This window comes from Pezoporus occidentalis, unplaced genomic scaffold (assembly GCF_034315485.1).
Source record: "Pezoporus occidentalis ecotype Australia unplaced genomic scaffold, CSIRO_AGI_Poc_V1 ctg232, whole genome shotgun sequence".
Classification (NCBI taxonomy): Eukaryota; Metazoa; Chordata; class Aves; order Psittaciformes; family Psittacidae; genus Pezoporus; species Pezoporus occidentalis.
Window position 1 is genome coordinate 307,279 of NW_026914201.1, and position 27,785 is coordinate 335,063.

Consider the following 27,785-nt stretch of genomic DNA (forward strand, 5'->3'; position numbering starts at 1 on the left):
AAATGTAGCATGGAATTTTTAATGGGAAACAGAAATTGAGGGAAGAAAATAATCTTTCTTCTCACATCCTTGTCTCCTCCAGTGGTCTATTCATAAAATCTTGGATTGCTTGGTGTAGCGGTAACCATTTATTAATTGAAGCTTTCAAAGCTGTAATCCACCTAGAAGAAATGAAAGACCAACAACTGTTCCTGATCAAATGTTATGCAAGCATTTTTATATTCTTTGAAACACACCTTTTATAAATGGTGTTATACGGCTGTGTTACTATGTACACTAATAGTAAGTGGATTGGAGAGGCACAGGAGGTGGAGGAGTTGACTATAACAACAGCATATCTTAACATTGATTTCCAACATACTGAAAAGCTTTGTCCTTTTTCATTAAATTAAACCCCATATCACTTCATTAGTAGGCTTTAGATGAGACTAACACCCACTGAAAGACATAGGATTTGGCTGCATTATGATGAGGGAATTCACCTTCAGAATATGATTTCATAGGCCAATTTTTTTTTTATTTCTAATGGTCTAATTGTTGGAAGTAAATCATTCTTGAGAATGAGAAGAATATAGTTTCCATTTTCTCTCATGAGAGGTACCATAGCTTTTATGTTTACTGTAAACACCCACATATCATTGTGAAAAGCACCTTATTCCGGTTTCTTTCTGAACGTCTGCAAGCTATCCTTGCTGTAGCTGCAGCACTGACAATAGCAGATGACTCACATGTGCCAGCATGCTGTACTGCAGTTTGACTAAACCTACAAGCAAAGGGAAATCTGGGGGAAGAAGTGAAACAGAATGAAAAGTTTTCACTAGATCTTCCCAAGCTGCAGTGTTCCTGCTGTCCTAAAGACTGGCAAATAAAATTGTGTGTGTACGGAAAGTTTGGTTTACCTTTTGTTTTCATTTACATTCTCTGCACATAAGTAGAAAGTTTTAAATTCTTCAGATGGAGGTTTGAGCTCAATTACAGACCTCTTGGAGCCCAGCGACTGTTCACTCACAGTATAACCCTGGAGGTAAAGGCCACCTAAACAGAATAAAATCATCATGTATATCGCAGACACCATTTATGAAATTACTGCCAATTACAAGCAGAGCAACAATTCTTGCAAGGTGGATTCTCAGATGCCTTGTGCTGGGTGTTTCAACAGAGTTGTACAGCGTTTATATGTAAAATAGAGTTGTATTTGCAAGCTCTCCTCAGTGCCTGCAATTCATCTCCTCTATACTTGCAGCTGATCTAGGTAGCCTCATGTTGCTGCTTTCAGAGAGTGGATAGACACCCAGTTCTGTTATGGGGAGAGCAGTTAGATGGGATCTTCAGCCCAAACCCTGGAGCACCAGCCTCTGCTGGTGTAGGGACATTCTACCTGTTGCTGCATGGACTAGCTTTGCCAAGGCCATGTGAAAACCTGGTAGTTGCAGGGAAACTGAGTTTATGCTGTCCCTCCCTCTGAGAATGCTTCCTGACACACCGGAATTGATAGCTGTCATTGGACTGCCATCAATAGGGCTGGCTCAACCACTGTAAAGTACTTTGGAAGGGTGGATCTTTTCTCTGACACTTGCTCCTGGGGTAATGTGCACAGATCTGAATTACCTCCATTGCCGAAAGAAAAATGCAGACCATGGCACAGAAAAGAAAGAATATTCGGGGGGAATGAAGTGGCTATTTTATGAAAAAAGACTGAGACTGGTCTTCCTTCACTCACCTTCATGGAAGAGAGTGAGTTTGCTAAGAAGAAACAGCCATTAATGGTAAAAGTTCTATTTGGGAAATGCAGTGAAACATTTCCCCTTTAACAATCAATTGGAATCCAGCAGCTGTCCCTACCTTGGGCAGGTGTAGACCGGAGAGTGGCATAAAAATACAAACAGCCATCCTTCAGAATGCAGTAGTGCTGAATCCAGGTGTCTTTGCTTCTGTGCAGCTGGTGGAGAAGCCCCAGGCACTCCGGGTTTTTGATAGCCAAGGGTGGAAGCGTAGTGTTATGCAGTGTGACATCTACCCACACATGGTTCTGTGAAGTAAACATGTAAGAAATATTTATGGCAAGGTTTAAGGAAGCCCTGCTAGTTACGGTAAGACACAATCTCCAGTTCAGTGCTAGGAAATCAGCTTTTGTTGTGAAAATAATTTGAAAAGTGTTTTGATTTTGCCTGTGATAATAAGCTCCTTGTAGTAGCTGGTATGTGGCTGTGTTTTGGATTTGTGATGTAAACAGCTGACAGTATAGGGATGTTTTCATTACTACTGAGCAGTGCTTACACAAAGGAAAGGCTTTTCCGGCTCCTCACCCCACCCCACCAGCAAGCAGGCTGGGGGTGCACAACGAGTTTTGGGGTATACAGATGGGACAGCTGACCCCAATCTATCGGTATTGCTTGCCAGATCGTTTCATGCTCAGCACATAGAGCTGGGGGAAGAAGAAGGATAGCGAGGTGTTCAGAGTGGTGGTGTTACTGTTCCCAATTAACCTTTACCTGTGATGGAGCCCTGCTCTCCCAGAGATGGCTGAACACCTGCCTGACCATGAGAAGTGGTGAATGAATTCCTTCTCTTGCTTGTGTGTGTGGCTTTTGATTTACTGTCTTTATGTCAACCCATGAGTTTTGTCACTTTTCCAGTTCTCTCCCCCATCCCACCAGGGCAGTGAGTGAGTGCCTGTGTATTGCTCAGTTGCTGGCTGGAGTTAAACCACAGCAAAAGTCAGTGCTGAAAATGCAATTAGAAAAACCTGTATTTGATGGGAAATGGTGATAATCTACTTTGTTTTTACAATGATAACATCTTTTCTTGCATCTATTTTGTTTTTCAGTACAAATTCTGCTGGTAAAAATAGGGTTATTTCAAAATCGTCTGAAGAAGCTTTTTTATAAAACTGTCTTGTTGATTTCCAAATTAAAGACTGATCCAGCAGTCTTTACGGTGTGTAGCAGGGAAGACAAAATCCAGCATCCACCCTCTGGGCTCCAGAGCAAATATTGCCCTATGAAGCCATAATACAGCACTCAGACTTGGATGGAAGCACTACCACACATAAAGTGTTTAGAGATGCCTTCCCATGCCATTCCGGAAAGCAGAGACTTTTTCATTACTAAAATTTTCCCATTGTCATTTAGATGTGAAGAAAAAACTCAGCCCATGAAATATTGCCACTGTATGGGCCATTTGTACAATAAGAGAATCAAAAAAGAAAATCAGAAAAAAAACCCAAAACCCTGTTGTTTAGTAAGACCAAATTTCCAATATGAAAGTAAAGCATTTCTTCATCTCCTTAAAATCTGACCGGCATTAGGAACTCAGACTCTCCTAGTGTGTTTTGCTCATCTGCAATACATATTTTGGGTTCTACATCAACCAGTGTCACTGTCATTCAAAATCCATGGGGAGAATGTGTGCAATATGAATATCATCCTGTTTGTTTCCACAGCGGGTTTCTTTTGCATTTATTTACGGTATTTGACAAGGCAATGATGAAAAGAAGGCCTGGCACAATATAGCTAATTTAATTCTTTGCTATGAATGGGCAACCTGCTGGGACTTGGAGAAAAGTGCAGAAAAGGCATTCAGTAACACTAGGTGTATTCCTAAAATAGTTATCCTAAATATTCACTCAGGTGACATAGTGTCAGTATATTGGCCTGTTATATTGTGTTGTGAGCGCTACTGTAATACACTAGTTATTGCAAAAAGTCAGCTAGAACAAAAAAAAAAAAAAAAAAAAGCTTTTTCCTACTCAACTGAATGGAAAGTCCAGCTAGAAGGAAGCAACAGATATAGTGATTATTAAGAACAGAGGTTAGGCAATGAAACTGGCATATTATATCAAACATTTCCTTCAGAAGAGGATATTGTTTTCTCAAAGGCAAAACTAAAAAAAGTAAAGCAATTAAAAATAAGATGCAGTAGCGCAGAAAGGAGGAAACTTACTGCGTTGTTAATAAGAATCCATGAGAGATCTTTCTGTATATGTAATGGAACTTTTTATCTGGTAAGTTATTTTTGCACGTGTCATAGTTATCTGGTAAGTTATTTTTGCACGTGTCATAGTTATCTGGTAAGTTATTTTTGCACGTGTCATAGTTTAAGTCCAGGGAGTACCTCAGAACCATGTAGTTGCTCTCTCACTGCCCCCCTTCCTCCCCTACCCACTCCCACAGGGATGAGGAGGAGAACTGAAAGAATGTAACTCCCACAGGTTGAGATAAGAGCAGTCCAGTAACTAAGGTATAACAAAACCACTGCTGCTATCACCAATAATAATAATGATAAGGGAAATAACAAGGAAAGAGAATACAACCGCTGACCACCTGCCAACCGATACCCAGCCCAACTGAGCAGTGATCTTACCATTCCAGGTAACTGCCCCCAGTTTATATACTGGGCATGACTTGCTGTGGTATGGAATACCTCTTTGGCTAGTTTGGGTCAGGTGTCCTGTCTCTGCTTCCTCCCACCTTCTCCCTTGGCATAGCATGAGACTTAGAAAGTCCTTGATCAGAGTAAACATTCTGACCAGCAACTAAAAACATCGGTGTTATCAGCGCTGTTCCCAGGCTGAAAGTCAAAAAGACAGCACTGCACCAGCTACTAAGAAGGAGAAAAATGACTGCTACTGCTGAACCCAGGACAGTATGTTACACTAAAGAATTACTCTTTTGATGTGTTTTCTTTTCCTCCTCTTTATCCTCGTTTTTGGCTTAGGCTGGTTCTTGTTTCTTTTAGCTAAGGTACATGCCTTACATTGTTTGATTTATTTTTGCTGCTTTAATGTATGTGGGTTCCTTTTTATTCTTTTAAGAAAGACTGCCAGGTAGAATATACTTTGAAACAAATTCGGTTTTGGACTTACAATCTCATCTGAAAGCTGAAGCCACAAGAAATGTATGTTGGATCAATTTTGTTTCAGTGGAAAAGGAATTACAGTAAACACCTCCTTTCACTATTTGGAAACCCATCACTAAAGCACGCTGCTGAAGGACTCACACATGTGCCCTGACTTAAGAGGAGGAAAGTAGATTTCTTTTCATGTATCTATTTACTTACTTACTGCATTAATTCAGGTTATAATTTTTACCTTGTATTTTTTTATTATTGATGATTTTATTTCAAAAAGGGCAGACTTTGATACTTTCCCTGCATTTGTGCCTCACATCATTTCTGCTAAAAACCAAGCTGTTTCAGTAGCTAAACCTTTTTTAAAAAAGATTTTACAGGTCAACATCATATTTTTATAAAGATGTTCTGCCTATAGGACAGGATAAGAATCATGGGGTCAGGAAAGGGCAGGCTAAAGTGGCTTTGACCCCTATGCTTCAACCCTGGAAGTACTAAAATTAGCTTTGCAGTTCTTCAGGGGCCAGACAGGATTATTCATACTAAATTATGCTGAGGTGAGCAAGGTCTCTCTGGGACAGCTCAAGATCAATTATGGCTATGTTTCTCCCAGCCATAGGGGCGAGCAGAGTGTATATAAAGAGATAGAGAGATAAGTCAAAGTTTATCAACTAACTTACCTTTCTTCATCTCTGAAAATACACAATAACTCTGCAAACCCCTTCTCCATTCTAATATTCTGTCTGAAAAAGCAGGTAGCTTGCAACCAAGGCAGACTTGCAGAAAATACTTAGAAAGATAGACCCCTTCTCTCACTTTGCTCCAGATAGTATCACCCAGAGAAGATCATGTGGACATGAGTCATTGCTCCCATTCCTGTCTTTCCATTACTGTCATCTTAGGTTATGGTTTTGAACCACCTTAAAGCTGCTGATATCTGGAGAGGGAGCATCTGACTCCATCTTATGACAGTAAAGCTGAGTCACAATAATGTCTGTATATGGCTTCTAGATTGGAGCTGATTCACGTCCCAGCAGCAAAAAGTATGCAGCTCCAATGTTGCTGTCTGTGCCTGAGCATGCACAAATGTATTTATTGTCTCTCAGTCTTCTGCACAATCTGCTATACACATGCTTTTAATATAAATAAAGCATTACCTGATGGACAGGATGCACTGCTTTATCCATAGCCTCCAGCCACCTATAACATGAAAAAAAATATGAGAACTGCTTAGCTTGGTAGAGCAGAATAAATGTGCTTCACTGCCTCTTTTAAATCTTACTGACACAGCATCTAGCGGATGTGCAATTTTCAGGACACATTCAAGGCTTCAAGATAGAAAAGTTGTGTATTAAATCGAAACAAACATTGATAAATCTCAGAAAATAAGTCTCAAAAAAGTTGTTACGTGTGTTTTGGGTGATGATTTAAATCTCTTTGTTTTATCAGCTACAGTGGATAGCAAATGCAAAAAGAGTATTTTTTAGGTCTAACTCTGAGTCAAACCAAACTCACTGACTCTCACAAGAACCAGTACGCTTTTTGGGCATACTTGCATTTTAACATACCAAAACAATAATATGGCAGAATGACAGCAGAATAAATGGAAGATGATATTGTATTTATTTCTAACACTGTCCTTGTTGGGCAAAAGAGAGATTGTTCATGTGAAATGACAGATAAGCAAGTTTACATCCACAAGGAAGATTTAAATATATCCCTTTGATATAACAGTACAGAAGAAGGTATGAGAAGATGGGTGAATTTTTTTTTTTTTGGAGGTAAATCAGAAATTCAGGGGCATCTCGAGCAAAGCATGAATATTAAAGCCTTAATTAAAAAAAACATAAAAATAACTATGAAACTGAAAAACAGTTTTTGAAACTTCTGCAAATTAAAATTAGAAACACTATCTTCCCATAAACGGTTGACAGATTTGTTTATTTTTTTCCTGCTGATAAAGGCAGGTATTCTGAACATCCTCTAAAAATTCAAACTCTCTCTCCCCAAACCAGAATAACAAAACAGACCCTGTAAATGAAAGATCACTTACCTCTTCATTTCTTGGTTGGAAGTTGCACAAAAATAGAAAATCCTGTTTCCACTTTGAGGTACGCATTTAAAAACAAATGGTTTACCTAGACTGGTGTCAACACCAATTTCTGCTCCTTCCAGCTTTGTTACTTCCAGAGGTCTGCACTTCCCTTCATCCTGCAATTAGAGAGAAAGAGGGCCAAGGTTCAGAAATAACATGAAACTGATGTCTGTTAGATGGGGATAAATTCAGGAAATACTTCTACAATACTAAAGATGTAGAAGCTGGTGACAAGCTCTTATGCTTTTGAACTATCATATGCTTCAAAACTGCTCACGTGGTTATACCATACACTTCATCTCTGCTCTCGTGAGACCTCATTTGGAGTTTTGTGTATATTTCTCGTAATTCTAACATAAGAAGGACATGGAGCTGTTGGAGTAAGTCCAGAGGAGGGCCATGAGGATAATCACAGGGCTGGAGCACCTCCTGTATGAAGAAAGGCTGAGAAAGATGGGGCTGTTCAGCCCGGAGAAGAGAAGATGCATGGAGAGCTCATAGCATCCTTCCAGTATCTGAAGGGAGCCTACAAGGATGCGGGAGAGGGACTCTTCATCAGGGACTGTAGTGATAGGACAAGGGGTAATGGATTAAACTTACACAGGGGAAGTTCAAGTTAGATATAAGGAAGAAGTTCTTTGCTGTGAGAGTGGTGAGGCACTGGAATGGGTTGCCCAAAGAAGTTGAGAATGCTCAGTCGATGGTAGTGTTCAAGGCCAGGCTGGACAGGGCCTTGAGAAACCTGGTCCAGTGGGAGAAGTCCCTGCCCACGGCAGAGGAGCTGGAACTAGATGATCTTAAGGTCCTTTCTAACCAAAACCAGTCTAAGATTCTATGATTCTATGGTTTAATGATCCGCAGCCACAGAAAATATAATGCAGTCACAAAAGAGAAACAAGTGTCGTGGTTTAAGCTCAGCTGTAAATCATGCAGTCGCTCTCTCACTCCCTGCCTTCCTCCCTTACCCACTCCCGGAGGGACGGGGAGCAGAATTGAAAGAATGTAACTCCCACAAGTTGAGATAAGAACAGTCCAGTAACTAGCGTATAACACAAACCACTGCTGCTACCACCAATAATAATAATGATAAGGGAAATAACAAGGGAAGAGAATACAACCGCTCATCACCTGCTGATAGATACCCAGGCCGACCGAGCAGCAATCTAGCCCTTCCGGGTAACTGCCCCCAGTTTATATACTGGGCATGACGTGCTGTGGTATGGAATACCTCTTTGGCTAGCTTGGGTCAGCTGTCCTGTCTCTGCTTCCTCCCGGCTTCCCCTCCTCCCTGGCAGAGCATGAGGCTCAGAAAGTCCTTGGTCAGAGTAAACATTACAGAGCAACAACTGAAAACATCGGTGTTATCAGCGCTGTTCCCAGGCTGAAAGTCAAAAAGACAGCACTGCACCAGCTGCTAAGAAGGAGAAAAATGACTGCTACTGCTGAACCCAGGACAACTCGTCAAACACCCTCTAAACTTTCATTTCTATTTTTGTTTCTTAATTGTTTTTGGTTCATCAGAAGTCATACCTGCATGTGAAAACTTTGCTAGGTATTTGCAAATATTCCAGCTTCTGAGGGTACAGCTGAGTGAGAGTGCACCAAAGAATTTAGGAGCATGAGTTTCTTTAGTAAGCAATGCTACTTGAGTCCAGGTTTATGCTGAAAACCTCACCTTGTATATACACATAGAGGGAACAATGGCTCACATTCAGAAAATAGTGAGCATAATTTTAAAAGATGCATTTCAGTTCTTTTAAGAAGTTGCCCTAAATATCGTTAGAGTCATAAACCTTTCCATTAATTTCAGACAACTTTCAATGAAAAGCATTACAAAACCTTTTTATTTGTTCCTGATTGAATTAAAGCTCTTTGAGACTGAAGGGCATTGTCTGTGTCTTTCTCTGTGGTTAGTTATAAGAAGCCATTAAGCTTCTTAATGTAAATAGGTAGGTAAAGCAGTTCCTTGCCCCACTTTCCCAGCCCAGGTGTCCTCAGGCACATGCCTTAACACAAAATAAAGGTGCGCACTTCTGGACAGTGAACTCTAGCAGTGTTATAAACTGTATCTTAGCCTCCTTGCTTTGAAGAGCTATGACTAGAGCTCTAACAATTCTATGAAATTTGGCAGCAATAAAATGGAAAAATGAGTTAATGCTCGGACATAGGAAGACTGTTAGTGCCATTTACAAAATACACAGATGGTAGAGTTTCATAGAATAAGATCAGTTGATGATTGGGAACTAATTAAATATTGTCAGTAGGAGCTAAATTGTAAATGCCCCATTTCATTTCTTTATTAGCCCAAAAATAAACATACGTATCCTTCCATGAACAAAACAGGCACCTGCGGCTAATATATAGATAAATACTTTTTTAATGCTCATTGGCACACATGACTATCATAGAATCATAGAACGGTTAGGGTTGGAAAGGACCTTAAGATCATCTAGTTCCAACCCCCCTGCCATGGGCATGGACACGACACACTAAACCATGTCACCCAAGACTCCCTTGTTATACAGGAATATTCATGTGTATAATCCCTAATACTGAAAACCAGTATACATAAACATTCATGAATGTATTTCCTAGATTCTTCTGCTTTCTTCTTATTTTTTTTTTTTTTTAATTCAAAAACTAAAGTCAATACAGAAGATAAAGGCAATTCTAAAGGTCATCAGTGCTGTGACCTACATTACTTATAACAGCTTCAGGCACAAAACCACATTGAAAGACAACATAACCAAAATATGTTTTAAGGCTCCAAATCTCATTCCTAGTGTGAAGCATAATAAGTGCTAGGTTAATTAAGTGTTATTCAACAACATCCTGTTCGTGGTCTGTGTTCTGCTGACTGTCCTAGCCTGAAGGCAGACACTGTGTCTGTCACTGCAGACACTGAAATGGCTGTGTGACCACTCTTATTGCACATTGCTATGAATTCCTTTTCTAAACACTTTCTGTGCTGTCTGGAATGAATGCAGATACAGCTCTTGCCATCAAGAATTATTCATGTCCATTCCCTTTCGAATTTATATACCTAGGAAAGGAATAGGATAGATTTGAAGCATTCAAAGCGAGATGAAATGTCCTTCATTGACTAATAGGCAGCCATAGACCCCTAATTCTGATGTCAGATGTGAGAGACACTTTGACCGTGTGGCTTTCATGAATAACATCTTGAGAGCATTACTTTGGCAAGTATCTCTTTGTTACAGAAAGTGCCGAAGCTATATTGCTGGAAAAAAATACATGTAATTTCTTAAGCCTGTGACTAGAGAGTAATCCACTGATGATACTGTCTCTATGGAACTTAATATAGGTGATGCTGTTTGAGCTGATGATATGTATCATACAGATTTTAAACTCACTCAGATATTACCTACTACTATTCCATTCTCCCCCCTAAGTAGAAGAGACTGTTTTCTCAAGGTTTCTATCAACTACTTCATGGATTTTTGGCAGTCTCCAGGATCTAATATGGATGAAGTCCTCTGGGTGGAAGGCAGAAAACATATACTACTTTGGTAACTGTTGTTTTAAGAATACTATAAACATCTGAAGTAACCCTTCCCTTGCTGTTAGTTTTCTTAAGATAGCCTGAGTTTTAGGATAAGGGTTCTAAAAAAAAAAGAAACCCCAAAACTCTCCAGGCAAACAAACAAACCCCAGTGTGTCACTTAGTGAGACCGTAATAAAGGAGAAATAAGAATTGAAAACTACACATATCCTTCCTTTTTGTATGAAATGGTCATTAAAGTATTTAATGGGGATTCGCCAATCAGGCCTATTTAATTTTGTGCAAATACTTCCAGAAAATAAATGGCATTTGTAGTATTTCCTGAATGATTCATGGTGTTCAAAGAATCTTGTTGAGCAGAGTTATATTTGCTATTCTAGTAAAGCTTCGTCTATTAGAAAGAAGCTGAAAAGATGAACATCTCATGCTATGCGCAGTGAAAAAAAGAAAAATAATATATGAATACCTATGAAAAAAGATTAAAATTAAGCTACACAAGAGACTGCAAGTACTAGGAAAATAGAATAAAAGTAACTTCTCAGAAAACAAGGTCAAATCTTAGACGAAAAAATAGAAAAAAAACCCGTGAAACACAATGTGAAAACTGAGCAGTGCTAGAAACCAGAAATTAAAGACTGGATACCTCAGAAGACTGGCAGTCGAAAGTGTAAGACAGTTGCCCCTAGGTTACTGGCTCAGACTGGCTTCAGGTCAGTAGTGGCATGAGTGAATTTTTGGCTGTCTTTCATAAATGTCTTCCTGAGGAGTCCCTATGTTCTTAAACTAGACATCTCTTAGACAGGAAAATAAACTGTTTCTTTTTCCTTCTTATTTCTCATTCACCACAGTTGACACAGCCACAACTGTGTGTCATGGTTTAAGCCCAGTTGGCAACCCAGAACCACGCAGCCACTTGCTCGCTCCCCCCCCGCTTCCTTCCACCGCTCTCAGAGAGATAGGAAGGAGAATTGAAAGAATGTAACTCCCATGGGCTGAGAGAAGAACAGCCCAGTAACTAAGGTATAACACAAACCACTACTGCTGCCACCAATAATAATAATGATAAGGGAAATAACAAGGGAAGAGAATACAACTGCTCACCACGCGCTGACCGATACCCAGGCCGACCGAACAGTGATCTTACTATTCCAGGTAACTGCCCCCAGTTTATACACTGGGTATGACTTGCTGTGGTATGGAATACCTCTTTGGCTAGCTTGGGTCAGGTGTCCTGTCTCTGCTTCCTCCTAGCTTCCCCTCCTCCTGGCAGAGCATGAGGCTCAGAAAGTCCTTGGTCAGAGTAAACATTACAGAGCAACAACTGAAAACATCGGTGTTATCAGCGCTGTTCCCAGGCTGAAAGTCAAAAAGACAGCACTGCACCAGCTGCTATGAAGGAGAAAATGACTGCTTCTGCTGAACCCAAGACACTGTGCCACTCAGGCTTGCGGCATTTTTACCATCTGTTATTTTCTGGTTTTCTTTAACCAACTTCTCCCTGAAGCTTGATGATGATTGCTTGATAGTATCTCTAAAATATTCCCTTTCCTATTTCTTCTCTTAATCATCATGCTTTGTGGTAGGTTTGTTTAGAAAATTATAGCTAGAGCCTCTTCGGGCACAGTTTTGCAGAGGAGAAACTAAGGCATTTATGTATTTTCCCCTACATCTTTTTCTTTTTCCCTTGAGGAAAAGACCTGCATATTCCAGTAAACAGAGAGCTCTAGACTCAACAACTGTTTGTATGGTATCATTCGCCAGCAGACCTGAATTATTTATTTTGTTTTGCTTTAAATGATCTATGTCTAAACTAGAGAGAGTAGAAACATACTGAAGAGCTAGATAATAGGTGAAGGAGATGTAAAAGCTCCTCTAATTTGAAGAACATAATTATCCTACACCTAACTTTGTTAGCTGTCAGATGAAGTACAATCAGTTAGTCTTGTGATATGCCTCATTTTCACATTCCAGTTAGTCCTTTCATTAATATTGAGTAATTCACTGCAATTAGTTGCACAAAAAGTAACAAACAGTGTGTAGGACAAAGCCTCACAGAAAGAACTATTGATTGGTTAAAATCTGGAAGAACTTGAATCACGTAAAATAATATATCTGAGTATGACTCTTTCTCTGGGTCAGGGTACGCACTCTGTTAGGAGGCCAAAATTAACTTGCCTTAGTACCAGCCAGTGTCATTTCTTATTTTTAGTAAAAGTAATAAAGTGCAATTATTGGAAACCTTGGACTCAGCACCTCCTTTAATGTAAATTGAAAAATATATCCTGGAGCTATGGGAGTCATGAAAAACATAGAGCAGAATCAGATTGTATACGATCTCTAAATAATGTGGCAGCTCCCAGACTGTGCTGATAAAGCTCCAAGCACGAATGAAGAACAAATAGAAGTGGTATCGTTATGAGCAATGGCTCAGACCTAAACCTATTTATAGCTAAGCCTTTTACATAAAGTGCTTAGGCTTAGTGTTGAACACAGGCTTGCTCAAGAGAACAAAGGACTAAATGTCTGTCACAGATTGAAATAATGTGAAGGGTCCACACATGGCAGGCAGGCGATTTCTTTCTTGGATAATAACTGGATTGAGTATAGGCCACAGAAATAAGCAATAATTTAAAAGATCTTTTTCCCTCTCTCTTCTATTCTACTTTTATACTAAATTTAGATTTAAGGATGCATACAATCAACCAGAAGCATGTATTGTAGTGTCTGAGCTAGACAATTTTTGTAAGGACACTTTCTGTGAAATGCCCTGTTCCCATGTACAGAGAACACAATTGTAGTAAGAAAAGGGAATATTTAAGTTTGCATTTAAATTTCCTCTTTGTGTCAAGAGAGGGCTTTTCACTTGTTCTGTGGGGCTTGGGTGCACAGTGATGTGTCTTGTTGTGAATAAACGGTAATTAGAAAACTGGTGTCCATCTGGCTATACAAGGCGTGTAAATGTTGGTGTTAAATCTTATTTGGAAAAAAAAGAATTAGCAAATTTTAGTACAGTTTCCAGGCATTCTGAATCAGGCAGAGGGTGAGAAGAGAATAATTTATGAACACAAACATATCCTAATAGAGACAACTATTTTCTTCAGAAAGACATCACTAATTAAAGAACGTTCAATGAGGAAAGCATTCTGCCGTTGAGCAAAAGTGAAGGTTATGGACCACTTTGATTGTAAATAACACTGTGTAAATTATTTGAGCATTACTTAAACGCCAGTGTGCTAGCTGCTTTTAAGTGCAATAAAGAGAGAAGACAAGATTCTGTTGCGCTGTTGAAATGGATTGGTTTCATAATGGAAACAGGAATACAGACTTACATCTGATCATTTAGGTGATGTAATAGCTGTTTACCAGGCTAGGGTCTAATTGCTTTTGGATGTTAAGCATTCCCATTGCCCTCACTTCAGCTTTGAGAAACTTTGCCTTAGTCATTCACACTATGCCTGTGGGCTTCCTAAAGGCATTAAACTTCAGAGCCTAAGAAATGTAAACCGTAATTCTTTTTTAAACTGACATTATTATATATAATCACAATGAAGACTGTCAAAAAGCACAACCCCTCCCCCATGTAACTGCTGCCACTGTGTTCAGTGAGAGTACTTCTCAGGAGTATCCGTTGAAGTTTTCTTACAGTGTGTTTCAGAGCATTACAACTTAACTATTACGTCCAACTTAACTGCTCCTACTTCTCTCCTATTACAGCTTCTTCTTTAGATTTTCCTACTTTTAGTCCATACAAAATGCTGGCAGCAAACCTGTACCCTTAAGGCTCCTGATTACTATTGTTCCACATCATTCTTAGCAAAGGAAATTGGAGAAAGAAATGGAATACATGACAAATGTAACTTAAGGACCTAGCAGACAGAACTGACTAGACTATATCAGACTGACTTCTGAAAAGGAAGTCTGCAAGGGAGATGTATTGATAGCACTTTCCAGTTAGGAGCCAGTCATCTTTATAGGTTCTCCTAGACCATAATCTCAATGGTATTTGTTTCATATTTTTTCCTTTTCAGATAACAGACTGGTTTATCTGTCTCACTATCTTCTTTTCCAGGGTCCATTTATGGCAAATGGACAGGAAGTAATTCCTAGGAATATAGCAAGACACAAACCAGAGAGGAGCTACGGCATTGTTACAAACATGATCTTCTGTTAATTCTACTTTTTTTTTGACTCTGTCTTCTTTCACCCACAAAATCACTTGTTAAACATGTTTTTTTTAACCAGCCCTACATAGCAAGAAAGCAACAATGAAAGGAAACTAGGAAACTGTGGCTTGGGATGGCATTTTTAGTGGATTTGTAATCCTCAGCATCTTTAATTAGCTGAGGTCCTTACATGACAGATATTTGTAATAAGGAATTTGGGGAAATATGTTCTTGGCTATAATGCTTTATTTACCCTTGTGCTTTCCTCTTGAGCCTGAACACTGTTAGCTCTCTAACATATATGCCCTCACAATAAAGAACGCATGCTCCACAGCCTTTAAGCTCCTTATTGGTCCATTTGTTCCTAGATTCAGGAATTATATTCCTTCTTTTTAATGGGTTTACAAGACCAGAATTTTTGTATCTTGAAGGCCATAGTATATTGTGAGGTTTCCAAGTTTGCTTTCGGGTTCTAAAAGCAACTTTGTGGTAGCATCTCAGAGATCTATGTGAACTTATTTAACCTGATGAAATGATGCTGTACTGCTGTGGCTAGATGGCTGTTATTATCCTACTGGTCTCATTTTGGAGAAAAGAAGGCTCGGGGTGACCTTATCGCTCTCTACAACTACCTGAAAGGAGGATGGAGCCAGGAGGTGGCTGGTCTCTTCTCCCAAGGAACAAGGGATAGAACAAAAGGAAACTGCCTCAAGCTGTGCCAGTGGAGGTTTAGACTGGATATTAGGAACAATTTCTTCCCTGAAAGTGTGGTCAGGCATTGGAACAGGCTGCCCAGGGCAGTGGTGGATCTGAACCGTCCCCAGAAGCGTTCACAAACCGTGCAGATGGGTCCTCAGTGACATAGTTTAGTGGTGGCCTTGGCAGTGTTGGGGAACAGTTGGACTTGATGATCTTAAAGGTCTTTTCTAATGTAGTTTATTCTATGACTCAATGATTCTAGGGTTTCTCTGTCCTACACTGGAGTCTTCACTATAGACATTTCGTGGTGACTTTGCAGTCACTTTACTGTGCTGAGCAGCACATGTTAGTTTTAGAGGAGGAGACACTGCTATCTGTAAAGAAACAATCAATGTTGACTATGTTGATAGGCTTTCAGCGTTATTTAAGAAAATGTTTAAGCTCAAGCACAAGAAACTTGATTGCTTATACTTGCCTTAGGGTAGGACTTAAGTGAACATCACTGTCTATCACCTCACAATGTCCAGATATTTTTCCTAGGAGAAAAACTGTGCAAATTAGCAAAAGAGGAAATAGCACATCTGAGAGGATCCAATAGTCTGGACAATGGGGGATCAGAACTGTAGAGGGCATAGTGTAACTCTACTGTTCCTAAGTGGAGGCAAAAATGTTATAAATCATTATATCCCTGCTGATCTCAGTAATTCACACAAAAGAAGGCTCTACCCCAATGTGCCCAATATTTCTGCTATGAGTTGACAAACATAGCCACATGTCCACTCAGGTAAAAAGTGTGTTTTATTTACCTATATGGATTGTGGAATCAAAGTCATTGGCAGTATCTGTTTAAGGGAGAACAAAATTACCTTGTATGTAAAGTGACTGAACCTGTTGCAACAGCTATCACTTCACCAATGAAGCAATATGATTGGACAGAGCATCTGAAACAGCAGCATTGAGTCAATATGAAAAAAGCCCTAGAAACAACAATTTCTCTTTTAATGTAGGTGGGAAAGGAAAGCTCAGGTTGGAGAATTTTTGGCTGTGAATAGCAATGATGAGGAAATGTATTCACTGTATTTGTTGGTATAGTCTAAAACAGAAGATGAAACACCCTTTCCTTTCTCCATGAAAGGAAAGGTATGTTATATGCACACCTTCAGGCATAAGTAAAAGGCCAGGTTGTCTTCTTGCGTAGGTGGAAATCAGGCATAACCTTGCTGGAGCCACCAGAATTACACCAATGTAAATTGTTCTTAGCGCCAGAATCAAGAACTGATGCTTGATGACTGGTTAGTTTATTGGACACTGACATAGAGATTATACTGAATTATTTTTTACTCCCTGAACTATTCTTGACCTCAATGAACTGTTTCAAAGAACATCTTATATCCACTAAGTGGAAAAAATTTTCCTACTGAGTGAGGCAAGGCCTGGAAGATATTGTTTCCAACTTAATCACACATCTAACATGTAAATAAACGCTGTGTTAAACTAAGAAGTTTATCTGTAATTCTCTCAGAAAATAAAGTTGGATGAGCAGCATCTGTATGTGCTGTTCTTCTTATGTCCTGATAGATATCATACAAAAGAAAGATGTGCCAATGAGTCCATTAATTTGGGTATTGAAAGAAGCAAATTTGTATTTAATTATCTTTCTGCCTTACTAAAAGCATTTTCAGAGTACTCTGTAAGCAGATGAGGCAGTGAAGAAGGTCCTTGTACTTTCAGGTACTAAGATAACACTGCAGTATTTCAGTGTATTCTTTGGAGTCTAGAGGCAGAGAGAGAGCAGCTGGCAAAAATTGACATGAAACAATTAAAGAAGTGGTTGAACGGCACTGTTCTTGGATAAAGCCAGAAAACAAGCAGTAGTTATTACTATAATATGCTACGGCAGTGCTTAAAATTTATTTACTCCTATTAAACAAAAACAAATGCATGCTTTCAGTAGCTAAAGACCCTACTATCAAAACATAAGGTTGCTATGACTGAAATAGTAACTTTTTCAGAGCAGTAAATAAAAGAAAGCTAGCTAGGGAAGAAAAGATGGGCTTAAAATGAAATCTGCTATTTGAAATAAATAAAAGAAAATTTAATAAATATTAATGAATGGAAGATTATCGGGCACCTTCTAATCCTCAATCAAATTTATCTAACACTGTTTTCAGAGGTACTTAATTGAAAGTGGAAAGTAAAAAGTGGGGAGTGTTTAAAAGGCTTAACTAAATTTTTGATTTACACATTTCAGGAGTTTGATGAAGGACCTGACCAGGATAAAATAAAAAACTTTTTTCCAAACAAATGTTCCTATATGTTTGTATCCCTTTTAGTGTGTGTTTTGTTTGTTTATTTGTTTCTGTTTTGAGACAAGTATAAGTAGTTTTGAAATAATGTCAGTGGAAAGCCAGACTGCTTTATTGTATACCCAGTGGTTCTGCAGCATAACCCTGATTAGAAGGCTAATGTGTATATTATGGTATATGCAGATAAATAAGCCTACCAGTTTCTACTGGAAATGTCATGTGGATAGAGAATTGTAGAGGAGCAAGCTCTTTCTGTTATTTATAATTACCTTTCACAAAATGTCTTTTTTCCCCAAAAGGTGTTTGGTTTTGATCAAGAAGCTTAAATATTGAAAGCTTGATTAATTTTAGTTTAGATAGGAAACTGCAGTGCTTCACGTGAATTTTTTGTTTCATCATAACAGTATTGTGAATGAAAACTATACTTAGGATCGCCAGGAGGGGGGATCAGAATGTGGTGTTGTATCAGAGACCTTGTGCTGCAGAGAGAGACTAACCTATGGAGTTCACAAAGTACAGCTCTTGGTAGATACTGTGTCAGCATTTTTCAGGTAAAAATAATTTGGTTTCTAGTATTTACAAAAGACTTTAAAAAAATCAAGGGAGGCTTTTACTGGAGTGACTCGACTATTCCTGTAAAAATGAAGAAACTGTTGATATATATGAGCAAAAATGAAATACATATATGAGAGATTGATGCATGAAATAGAGATGATAAAGTAGAAGAAAAAACAAAAAAAAAATGGATTCATGATCAGGAGTGAAGCCTGCAGTAATAGCTTCTGTATTGTTCTTCTGTGCAGTATTAGCTTCTGTACTGTTCTTCTGTTGATTGAACTTCCTTAACACTATTCTGTTGCCTAGATTATATTTATATTTATTGCAAAATTGTGCTGGTGTGTCTACATATGTATGCATGCACATGTACATCTACATCCTTCATGTACTGAGTTGACCAAAGGGTGTGTGACCATGTTATCAAAGACAAAACTATTTACATGTCAAGGACTCGGTGACATGCTTAGGCTCTCATGTAGTTTTTGATGAAGGGTGGACATGGGTGTATTTCACCGGTATGTGTTCAAACAGTGCATTGGAAGCAAACCCATTTCTACCTGTTTCTAACCAGCTGATATTTTAGCTGATGCCCTTCCTAGGTTATCCAGGAGATTCACTAGAAGCTACATGGGCTTCATCTAGTGATAAATCCCTAACCAAGGCAAATTTTCTCAGCTTCACTGTTTTCTTGAAATGTTAAAATGAATGAGAAGTGATGACCCAATCTTTTTTAGAAGCTGTAAAAAGTTTAACTGCAAAAAGCCCTGACTGCAGTCTTTGAAATCAATCTGTTTGTTTCTATAGATGTAACTTGATTGTGAATAACTTCATCATGAAGCTACATCAGGGAAGGGATTAGTAACTTGTAAGTACATGCATCAGCCACTGAACCATTTTGCAGACTATAGGAAAATGCTGCTGCAGAGCAGGTGAATTCATGGGCTCGTGGCTAGGGCCATGAGTCATACCACTGCTTGCTGCCTGCTGCCCACATACCCCACCTCTGGAGCTAACCACTTCAAGAGAAAAATCCCTTTTCTTTTTCCCTCTTTTAAAGTATGATGTCTATATTCACTTATTTAGTGGCAAATAACTGTATAGAATACTCAAGTGTAGCTAACCATGAAATAAAATGAGATAACCACAAAGCCACTGATTTAGGGCCATTAAGACTCATACAACCAGGGGGTTGTAAATTATTACATATATAAATGGAGCCTCACACAAAGAAATCTCATGGTCATACCTATTTAAGGAAATACTTGTAATGGTAGAGGGAATTCAGAGCTTCTGCACATCTGAAATTACTTCATCTCATCCAAACTTCCTACAGCCTATTCAGCTCAGAGTTCTTGATAATCAGAGCTAAGAGAATAAATGTGAAGCCATAAAACATAGACAGTGTCTGTATCTGTGACTAAGATATAGGAAGGCAGAGCTACTTGATGAGTCCCTGCTATATACACATACAAAAGCACCTTTAGTGCTGGTGTTATTCTGTAAATACTACAAGTCAAATAAATATCTGTAAATATGACTAGAGTACTGCTGCACTTCGTGGTTCAGGACACAGCTAATTCCTTATTAGCCACTCTCCTTACCTTCTTGTGTTTGTAATACTGTAGGTAGCCATTATGTTTCAGCACAAACCATCTCTTTCTCCAGCCCCTCAGTATTGCTGACTGTGTTCGTTTATGCAAATATCCTCGGCAGGTAGGTCTGGGGGTGTTAGGGTAACGGCTGATATCTGATCCCACTGTCATAGTCAGGATATCAGGGCCTAAAATATTACATGAAGAATGTGAAAGCACAGGTCAAAACTATAATCCAGTATGTCAATATTTTTAAATACCCTTGTAGGGTATGGAGCAGGAAGGCAGTCTTCTATCCTATATGCCCTTCTCTTCCCCGTGTCACTTCTAGAAGCAGCAATGAGCAAAGCAGCCCGGAAAACAGTGAATTAAATCAAACAACATTTGGCTTTCTTTTAACAGAAATTCAGGAATGAAAACATTTTTTTTGTGTTGAGGACTAGTAAGGGAACCAAGTATCTGAAGACACTTCTTAAAAAAGCTATCGTGACTACCTTTGCAAGGGGCATCTTTGGTGCTTATGTATTTTACCAGTTTAGGGAAGCAGTTGGATTTCATTGCTAAAATGAGTCTACACAAATTAAGGCTTAGAGACAAATTTCTGAGAATGTTCTTAGGGGCATTTTCAGTCTCTGTTATCTTACATATACTCCTGAGAATTCTTTCTTGTTCATGTCTACTAACCTTTTGTGCTATCTGTGCCCCTCAGTGAGGGGCTGTTGGAAGCTAACCTGTGCTAAAGTGTTTACTTATAATTTGCAAAAAGTAAGTGCTCAAAGGAGATGTTAGGTTACAAGGCTGTCTAAAATATGTTATTTTTATCAGCAATGAGGTACAATTTCACAATATTTGCTGATGCTATCAATGCATCTAAGGCTTTAACACCGAAGGCCTCAAATTCTGATTATGTCAGATACTACTTCAGAGTGGCAAAGCCTTAAAGAGGATCGAGAAATTTGGCTATGACACGTTTCCATTTGCAAGACTTTTGCAGGATTTCTCCTTTAGGGACAGCTGACTTTGCAAATGCTGTCTGCGTGTCAAGATTTAGGCCACAGGGTGCTCTCGGAGGAGTTACAAAAATCTAATATTCAGAGATTTATCTACTAAAAGACTTGATATACTCTTAAATATAATAGTGTGAATGTCACCTCTATAATTAAAGAACTGGGTATGTGTCAAATTTGTTGCTGTCTTATAATTTGAATTTATTGAACTTCCCATCAGCCCTTGTCAAAACCATATTTGGGATAGATAAAGAATGTCAGTAGACTAACTTTCAGCATGCAAACGTGTATCTTTGGGGTTTAGTTATCACGACTCTAGGAAGAACACACACAATATTACTGACTCGTTGTTTTTGGGATGCTGCAAAAGGATGCCTTATGAAATAACATCTCTGCTATCCTGTCTAGACTTCAGGTCTTGGCATCACAGAAAGAACTACTGGGTGCACTGAATCAATCTGTGAAGTCTCTCCCTGAGGAAGCATACGGCATAAATAAGGTGCCTTTGCAGTCTCTTGCAGGACTTTCTCAGTCACTTTCTTAAAGGCAGGAGAGACAAAAGGTGTCTCTGCCCATGGCAGAAGGGGTGGAACTAGATGATATTTAAGGTCCCTTGCAACCCAAAATATTCTATGATTCTATGTGCTCTTTGGGGAATATTTTGCATGTCTGCTTTCTCCTGTTTTCCGAGGAATGTCTAGATCAAAATGTGACTTAGGCAATAGTACTGTATTAAATACTAATGCATTAAACTGTTAAGATTGCCGTTGTATCCATCATCCAACTTGTCTGGATGTATTTGGAGCACTTTACAGAAATCCTGACCCATCTATGTTATATACTGTGATCTCAAACTAACCTTTCCTTGCCAGATTGGCAGCTTCGGAATGTGGCATGTTGGTGACATCAGTTCCATTAACTGCTATCAGAATATCCCCAACCTGAAGCCCTGCTTCTTCAGCTGCACTGTCTGGAATAAAAAACAAACAAAAAAAAACCACCAACCAACAAACCAAATCCTTTTACTTAGAGTTAGGATATCAAGTATGTCTATATGATCAAGCTTTTCTAGCAAAACAGATGTCTGTCCAGCCAGTCAAGGATAATGCTTTGGGGCCTTTGAGATGTGAACTTAGAGGTCCAGAAAGTTTTTCTGAGCAACCTGTTAGTCATCTGTAAATAAAATTTCAGGATTGAACTGAACACTGTCTAGTGTTGAACGGGTTACCAGATCAACACTAGATAGTCAATGGCAGTGGAGAAATTTCAGTAAAGATGCCATTAGGACTTAAATGCTTTAAGATACAAATAGGCATTTCAGTCTGAGGGTTTTGTCCTTAAAATGCAAACAAGTATCTGGTGTAATGTTCAGTAAAGTCAATAGAAAAAGATTTTATTATTCTGCTGAGTTTTGGATTTAAGGCCAAAAGACTATTTTCTATGCTGATGTTTCTCTTGCTGGTTAAAATAATTTAGCTATAATATTTTGTGGATTTTTTCTGTATGAGGAAATAACATAGTAAATTAACAAAGGGTCAGTGAAAGAGGCATTGACTCAGATTTATTAAAATATCAACCTTTTGTTTATTTGTTAACTATTGCAGAGCACATGTGCTCCTAATAATATAGGGCTCAGGCGGATGCCAGCAGAAATAGAGGCAAGTTGGGGAAGTGACAAATATGCTCCATTCATGAGCAGCATTACACAGTCACTAAAATCCCAGTTGCAGATTTCATGGACACATTTTTTTTCCTTCTCCTTTATAATTAAGCATTCTGGCTGCACTTTGAAAAAAATGCTTTGAAAAAATATTGCTTCAGGTCCATACTATTTAGTGCATATCTTTAAAGATTTCCTACCCATGCAGCAAATGTGATCATTCAGTATATTTCTAAGGAGTCTTAGAAGTTGTATGGAAGAGATCAGTAAAAGCTTAATGAAAAAAAAAAACCAGACACAAAAAAAAGACATGGTTCACCTTCATGTATATTATAAATCATTTTCAAATTTACAAATACCAGAACATTTTGGTTTGTGCTAGTCTTGAGGATCTCATACAAGACCTCATGATCATAAGTGGTCTTTAAAATATTAAAACAATGTCTCAGTGTGCAAACAACAAAGGATAAAAGTCTAATTTTTATATCTGTTTTAATAAAATGGCTCATATTTTGAGAAAAAGAAGTTTTATGTGAAGATTATCTTTAAAAGAAAGAATATTCTTTTTGTTGTTGCTATTTTAAAGCAACTGCATTTAAAAACATAGCATACAAATAAAGTTAAGAGGAATGATATACAGTATAATTAGCTCTATTTAATTAGTAGGTTACAGGGTTACACTGGTAGTTATTAGGGCCAATATTGCATGCATGACTTATGATTTGTTTATATTTAGGTAAAAATCTTTTGCATCTTCTAATTTGAAAGATCTCTTCTGAGATTATACTCTTTGATGTAGGAACACTAAGGGAATCTGTATGTTTGAGAAGTAATCTAAAACTCTTAATGCTAGAAAGAAGGAAGATCCCTTTGCAACAGAGATAACCTTTTAGCAATAGGTGCTGAAATTCCCAACAGACAATAACAGATAGTCATCCCAGCACACACACATCATCACAGTTGTGCTATTTAGACAAATTATAGTTGATTTCAGTTATTTTTTTATCAAAATCATCAGCAATGAATGATAATGGTCTTTAACCTTGTAGTCAAAAGTAACATTCTAATAAGATAGGCAGAACAAGTTTTTCCATTCAAAATTACTTTCTCAGATTCACTTAAATCACTTTTCAAATGAGACATGCTGTGAGTACTATGTAGTCTGAAGAAATATTAAAAAAAAAATATTCTGGACTAAAATTAGGCAGATGTTCCAGGATGAAGAATATTACATAGCCACTTTAGCAACAATTTAGTCTTACTAAGTCATTTGTAGAGGATACTGCAGGGAAAGGTTTTTTTTTGACTTACATTATTGGCAAATATTCAATTGAGAATGGAAATTCCTGATTGCATTCAGACATGTATAAATACATGATAATCTCCAGGATCCGGGTCAAAATCAGGTTTATTTTAATGTAGTTTACAATAAAATATTCTTTGATAAAGAATAAGTATAGCCATATAGAAAGTAAAACAACCACTTTCAACATTTTCTTGTATTTCTTTTGAATAGGTCCATCCTTTGCCTGAGTGCTGATTTTGGATAGAGGTCTTTAAAGTTAGCATGACTTTTAGAACTGAACTGTAGAATCATGCAAAAAGCATGACTGTGGTGTAAATCTAAATATCTTGAGATCTTAAGGGATGTATGGCTTTCTACCACAAGTCTTAGAGCTGTGAAGTGTTAGTAAAGTTGTTGACCTTTAGAATGGTTTTGCTTGGAAGAGACCTTAAAGATCATCTGGTTCCATCCCCTCTGCCATAAGCAGATACACCAGCCACTAGATCAGGTTACTCGAAGTCGCATCCAACAAAGACCACTGCCATACTAAATGAGCCATACAAAACCAACAACAGTTCCACCCCAAATTGGTTGGGAAAACTCCAGTGAAGAGTCTAAAGAACAGGTTAGATGGTTCCTGTCCAAAATGGTTTAGGCATAGTTGGTCATGCCTTAGGGCAAGGAAAACGGTCATGCAGCCTTAGAAGAAACACAGCATCCCTCTCCATCTCAGAGATGTATTTTGCTTTTTCTCTGTGTTGCTCCTTTGCTCAGATTTCTGACTTTTGTGATCTTCCTTAGTGGAGTTTAATGATGAATCTATTTAGTAGCTCAGGAAGCAATTTTTAAAGTGGTGGGTTCAGCTAATGGATTCACAGGACTCTGAATTCACAGGCTTTAACAGTGATGTCAGGAAGCTGGACAATATAATACATCAGGCTGGTAAAGTGACAGAGCTATTCTTGGATGCCTTGGTAGAGGGTATGCACTACCCTTCTTGGTGTAGGATGACATTTTTTATTATATCAGAATGAAAATAATAGTAGTAGAAATCTATCAGACTCTGCTGTACCTTCTCCTCTAAATCTGTTGTGCCTGTCCTGAGATGCAGAGAGAAGCAGAGCAAGCAATGCTCTAGATTTGGGTTTTAGCAAAATGACTCTGACTGCTTGTGTCTCATTTTCACTGCTGTTACTGACAGAGATCTTTTACCCAGATTTCAAAGCTGCCTTTGAACACAGACAATTATTTCAGAGATCTTTCAGTGGTGACTCAGAAGATCTCATTCCTGAGCATAACTGCCAATACCATATTTTCCATCATGTAGGCATGGTATAGATAATTTCTAGAAGCATTTTCATCTTATCAATTTTGCATCTTACTTTGAATCTTTGTTGAAACTCATCTGCCTCTTTTTTTCTCACTCACTCAGGTTTTTAAGTTCCTTTGTGAGTTCCTTGTAATCATCAGACTACCATGCAGAATTAACAGTACACTTGTTAGTGCTTATAGATGGTTTGACGGAAACCCATCCAAGCAGAAGTATCCCTAGCTAATACGGCATTTAGAAATGTTGTTATGAGGATCACTGCACCCTCCATTTCATTCTTAAAGGTCTGTTGTTAACAGGTGTCAGTTCCCCAAAGTTCTAGACTTTACATGTGGAGTGAGGCTGGATGCAGACACCTGCATAATGTATCAACTGGCATGGAAGGACATAGAACAGTGTCTGGTTAACCTACAGGCAACTGGCTCCTTCAGATAGTTTGTCATGAGCAGTTTAAGGACATGTTTTTTAAACACCTTACACCCACTAATTAGGAAATTATTTATGTACATCTATATTATATACTATTATAAAACAGATGATCTATATTAAGTAGATAATATTATATCATATATTATATTACCAAACGTTACATAAGTATTTTTATATAGAGAAGTTAACTAGCACAAACACAACTTACTTGTGTCAACTTCAGTCACAAGGATAGGCTTTGAGAACTGGATCCTGAAACCCCAAGGGTAATTGCCAGTTCCTTTAGAGATCTTCACAGTTCTTTCACGGACTGCAAAACAGGAAAGACATCCCTTTTTCTCTACAGGTCAAGTTCAAATTAACAAGCAGCAGGTGATTTTAAAACTTTTTATCTGCAGGCACTGACAGTTCCAGATTCTGCAAATGTCTGGGATGGTCTTCATCTTTTATATTTTAGAAGGCCTCTATCCTTTGGATACCAATTGTTTCTTTTCCTTCCATTTACCCTCCCCTGTTGACTGCCTGCTCCCACTGACTTTCAGTCCTCTGGCATCACCTGCAATCAGTGGCTGTACCCATGTGAAATGTCTTTCATGTCATTTTCAAGTCATAAAGGTAAAGGGATCACCCTCAGTAAAACAGGAAGATCAGGGTCTAATTGCCCATTTCCAACTTTTTCTTAGGGTCTAGTATTATTATTATGCCTCAAATGGTCTGGCTCGCTAGTAAATCTTATACTTATGAAGGACTTCAGGTAAATTTGAATTCTCAGTGTGTCTGCTTTTGATCATTTCACTGTCTTATTGTGTTTGTTTAATGGAGACAAAATTAATAATAATTTATGACAGCTGTTTTGCTTCAAATTGTGTTGTTTGGAAAATAGGAATTGCTTTAAAGGATATAAATCTTTTAAATTTAAAGGATAATAGTAAGCCGATTGACGTTACCTGTCTGAAAGAGTATACATACTTCAATGCCTACTTTTACTATCTTGTTGGGCTTCTGAGCTCTCCCCTGGGAGAAAAGGCAATCAAAATGGCTCTCCAGAATACTCTCATATATTCTAAGGGAGACTTTTCATATCTGGAGATTTATAGAGAACAACTGTTTTCTCTCATATAGTGAATGATATATGAGCTCCACTAAAGAACTGTTTTCTGAAAAGTTACAGGTGTGTTTTGGTTTGTCTTAGTTATTTGAAATGTGTTACTTTTCAGCAACTTAACATTAGAAAAGTGAAGTAAAACCTCCCATCACCCTACAAAAGTTAGTCACTGTACCTATCTGTATGACGGGGTTTAAACTACGAACAGAAGAACATTTCATACCCTAACAAAATTGATCTTTTTTCTTTCTGGATCTACTATGTTTGAAAGCTTGATGGGCAACAGATTTTAATTCTAATACTATTTATAATACTAATAAGTATATATATTTATATGTATATAAATATATATAAGTATATATATTTATAATACTATAATACTATAAGACTATTATAATACTAAGTATATATATTTTTATGTATAAATATATATATTTATATGTATATAAATATATGTAAGTATATATATTTATAATACTATAATACTATAAGACTATTATAATACTTTATGTCCATAAACAGCTAAGAATTTGCCATGCTTGAAGAAGTTACAAAATTACATTGCTTGTACTCTTATAATGAGGTTTAATTGTGAACTTTTACCAGTATCAGTTTTGTCAAGCAATTATGACATTTTGCAAGACAGTGCTTAATTAGAACTACTTTTTAACAGTTTTTTAATAACCTTTTAGATTATTGGGTTGCTCTTTTTCTCTTCTTCAGCATAAGCATCCTGTGTCTTCTCCAAAATGCTGATCCCCTGGAATCCTCAGAGTGCCCCAAATAAACACAGTTTTACGACAATTATTAATTACCGTCTGCTTTAGCCAACTTACTTGCCACTGGTCTAGGCCTTTTGCTGAGACATCTAGGACTGTTATCTGGAGAGACATCATCTCCTCTGAAAACCCAGGAAGCAGAATGAAAGTTTTCTGTATAAAACCCTCCGTCCTCATTTTCAGAATGTAGTCCCAGATCTACTGACCGAGCATCCTCTGAATTTACTGTCATGAGGATAAACCAAGTAAAAGTAATGTCAGTAGGGAAAATGCATGAAGAATACTGGATCTCAGCCAGTCAGCATGGAATAAATGCCACAAGCTTCTTAATGAACTGCTTGTAATGTCTGTATATAGTTCTGCAATTTTGCTGCTGCTAAAATGGCAGTCTGTAAAGATATCCAAA

General features: G+C 38.0%; 1 protein-coding gene across 1 annotated transcript; it reads right to left on the reverse strand.

The window, feature by feature from the left end:
- On the reverse strand, window positions 1-27,781 carry LOC134165195 (uncharacterized). Its single transcript, XM_062621731.1, has 9 exons — window positions 27,437-27,781; window positions 25,704-25,805; window positions 21,651-21,761; window positions 19,794-19,972; window positions 6,902-7,059; window positions 6,006-6,048; window positions 1,843-2,029; window positions 900-1,035; window positions 1-161 (listed from the first exon to the last, which is right to left on the reverse strand). The coding sequence occupies exons 1-9, from the start codon at window positions 27,609-27,611 to the stop codon at window positions 62-64; spliced, it is 1,191 nt and encodes a 396-aa protein (XP_062477715.1). The 5' UTR covers window positions 27,612-27,781; the 3' UTR covers window positions 1-61.
- Between the last annotated feature and the right edge of the window lie 4 nt (window positions 27,782-27,785).

Coding starts and splice junctions, on each gene's coding strand:
- LOC134165195 (XM_062621731.1), bottom strand. CDS start 27,611: ATGACAGTAAATTCAGAGGATGCTCGGTCAGTAGATCTGGGACTACAT. Junction 19,973..21,650: donor TGCCAATCTGGCAAGGAAAG/GTTAGTTTGAGA, acceptor GTAATATTTTAG/GCCCTGATATCCTGACTATG. Junction 2,030..6,005: donor CAGTGCATCCTGTCCATCAG/GTAATGCTTTAT, acceptor TTTACTTCACAG/AACCATGTGTGGGTAGATGT.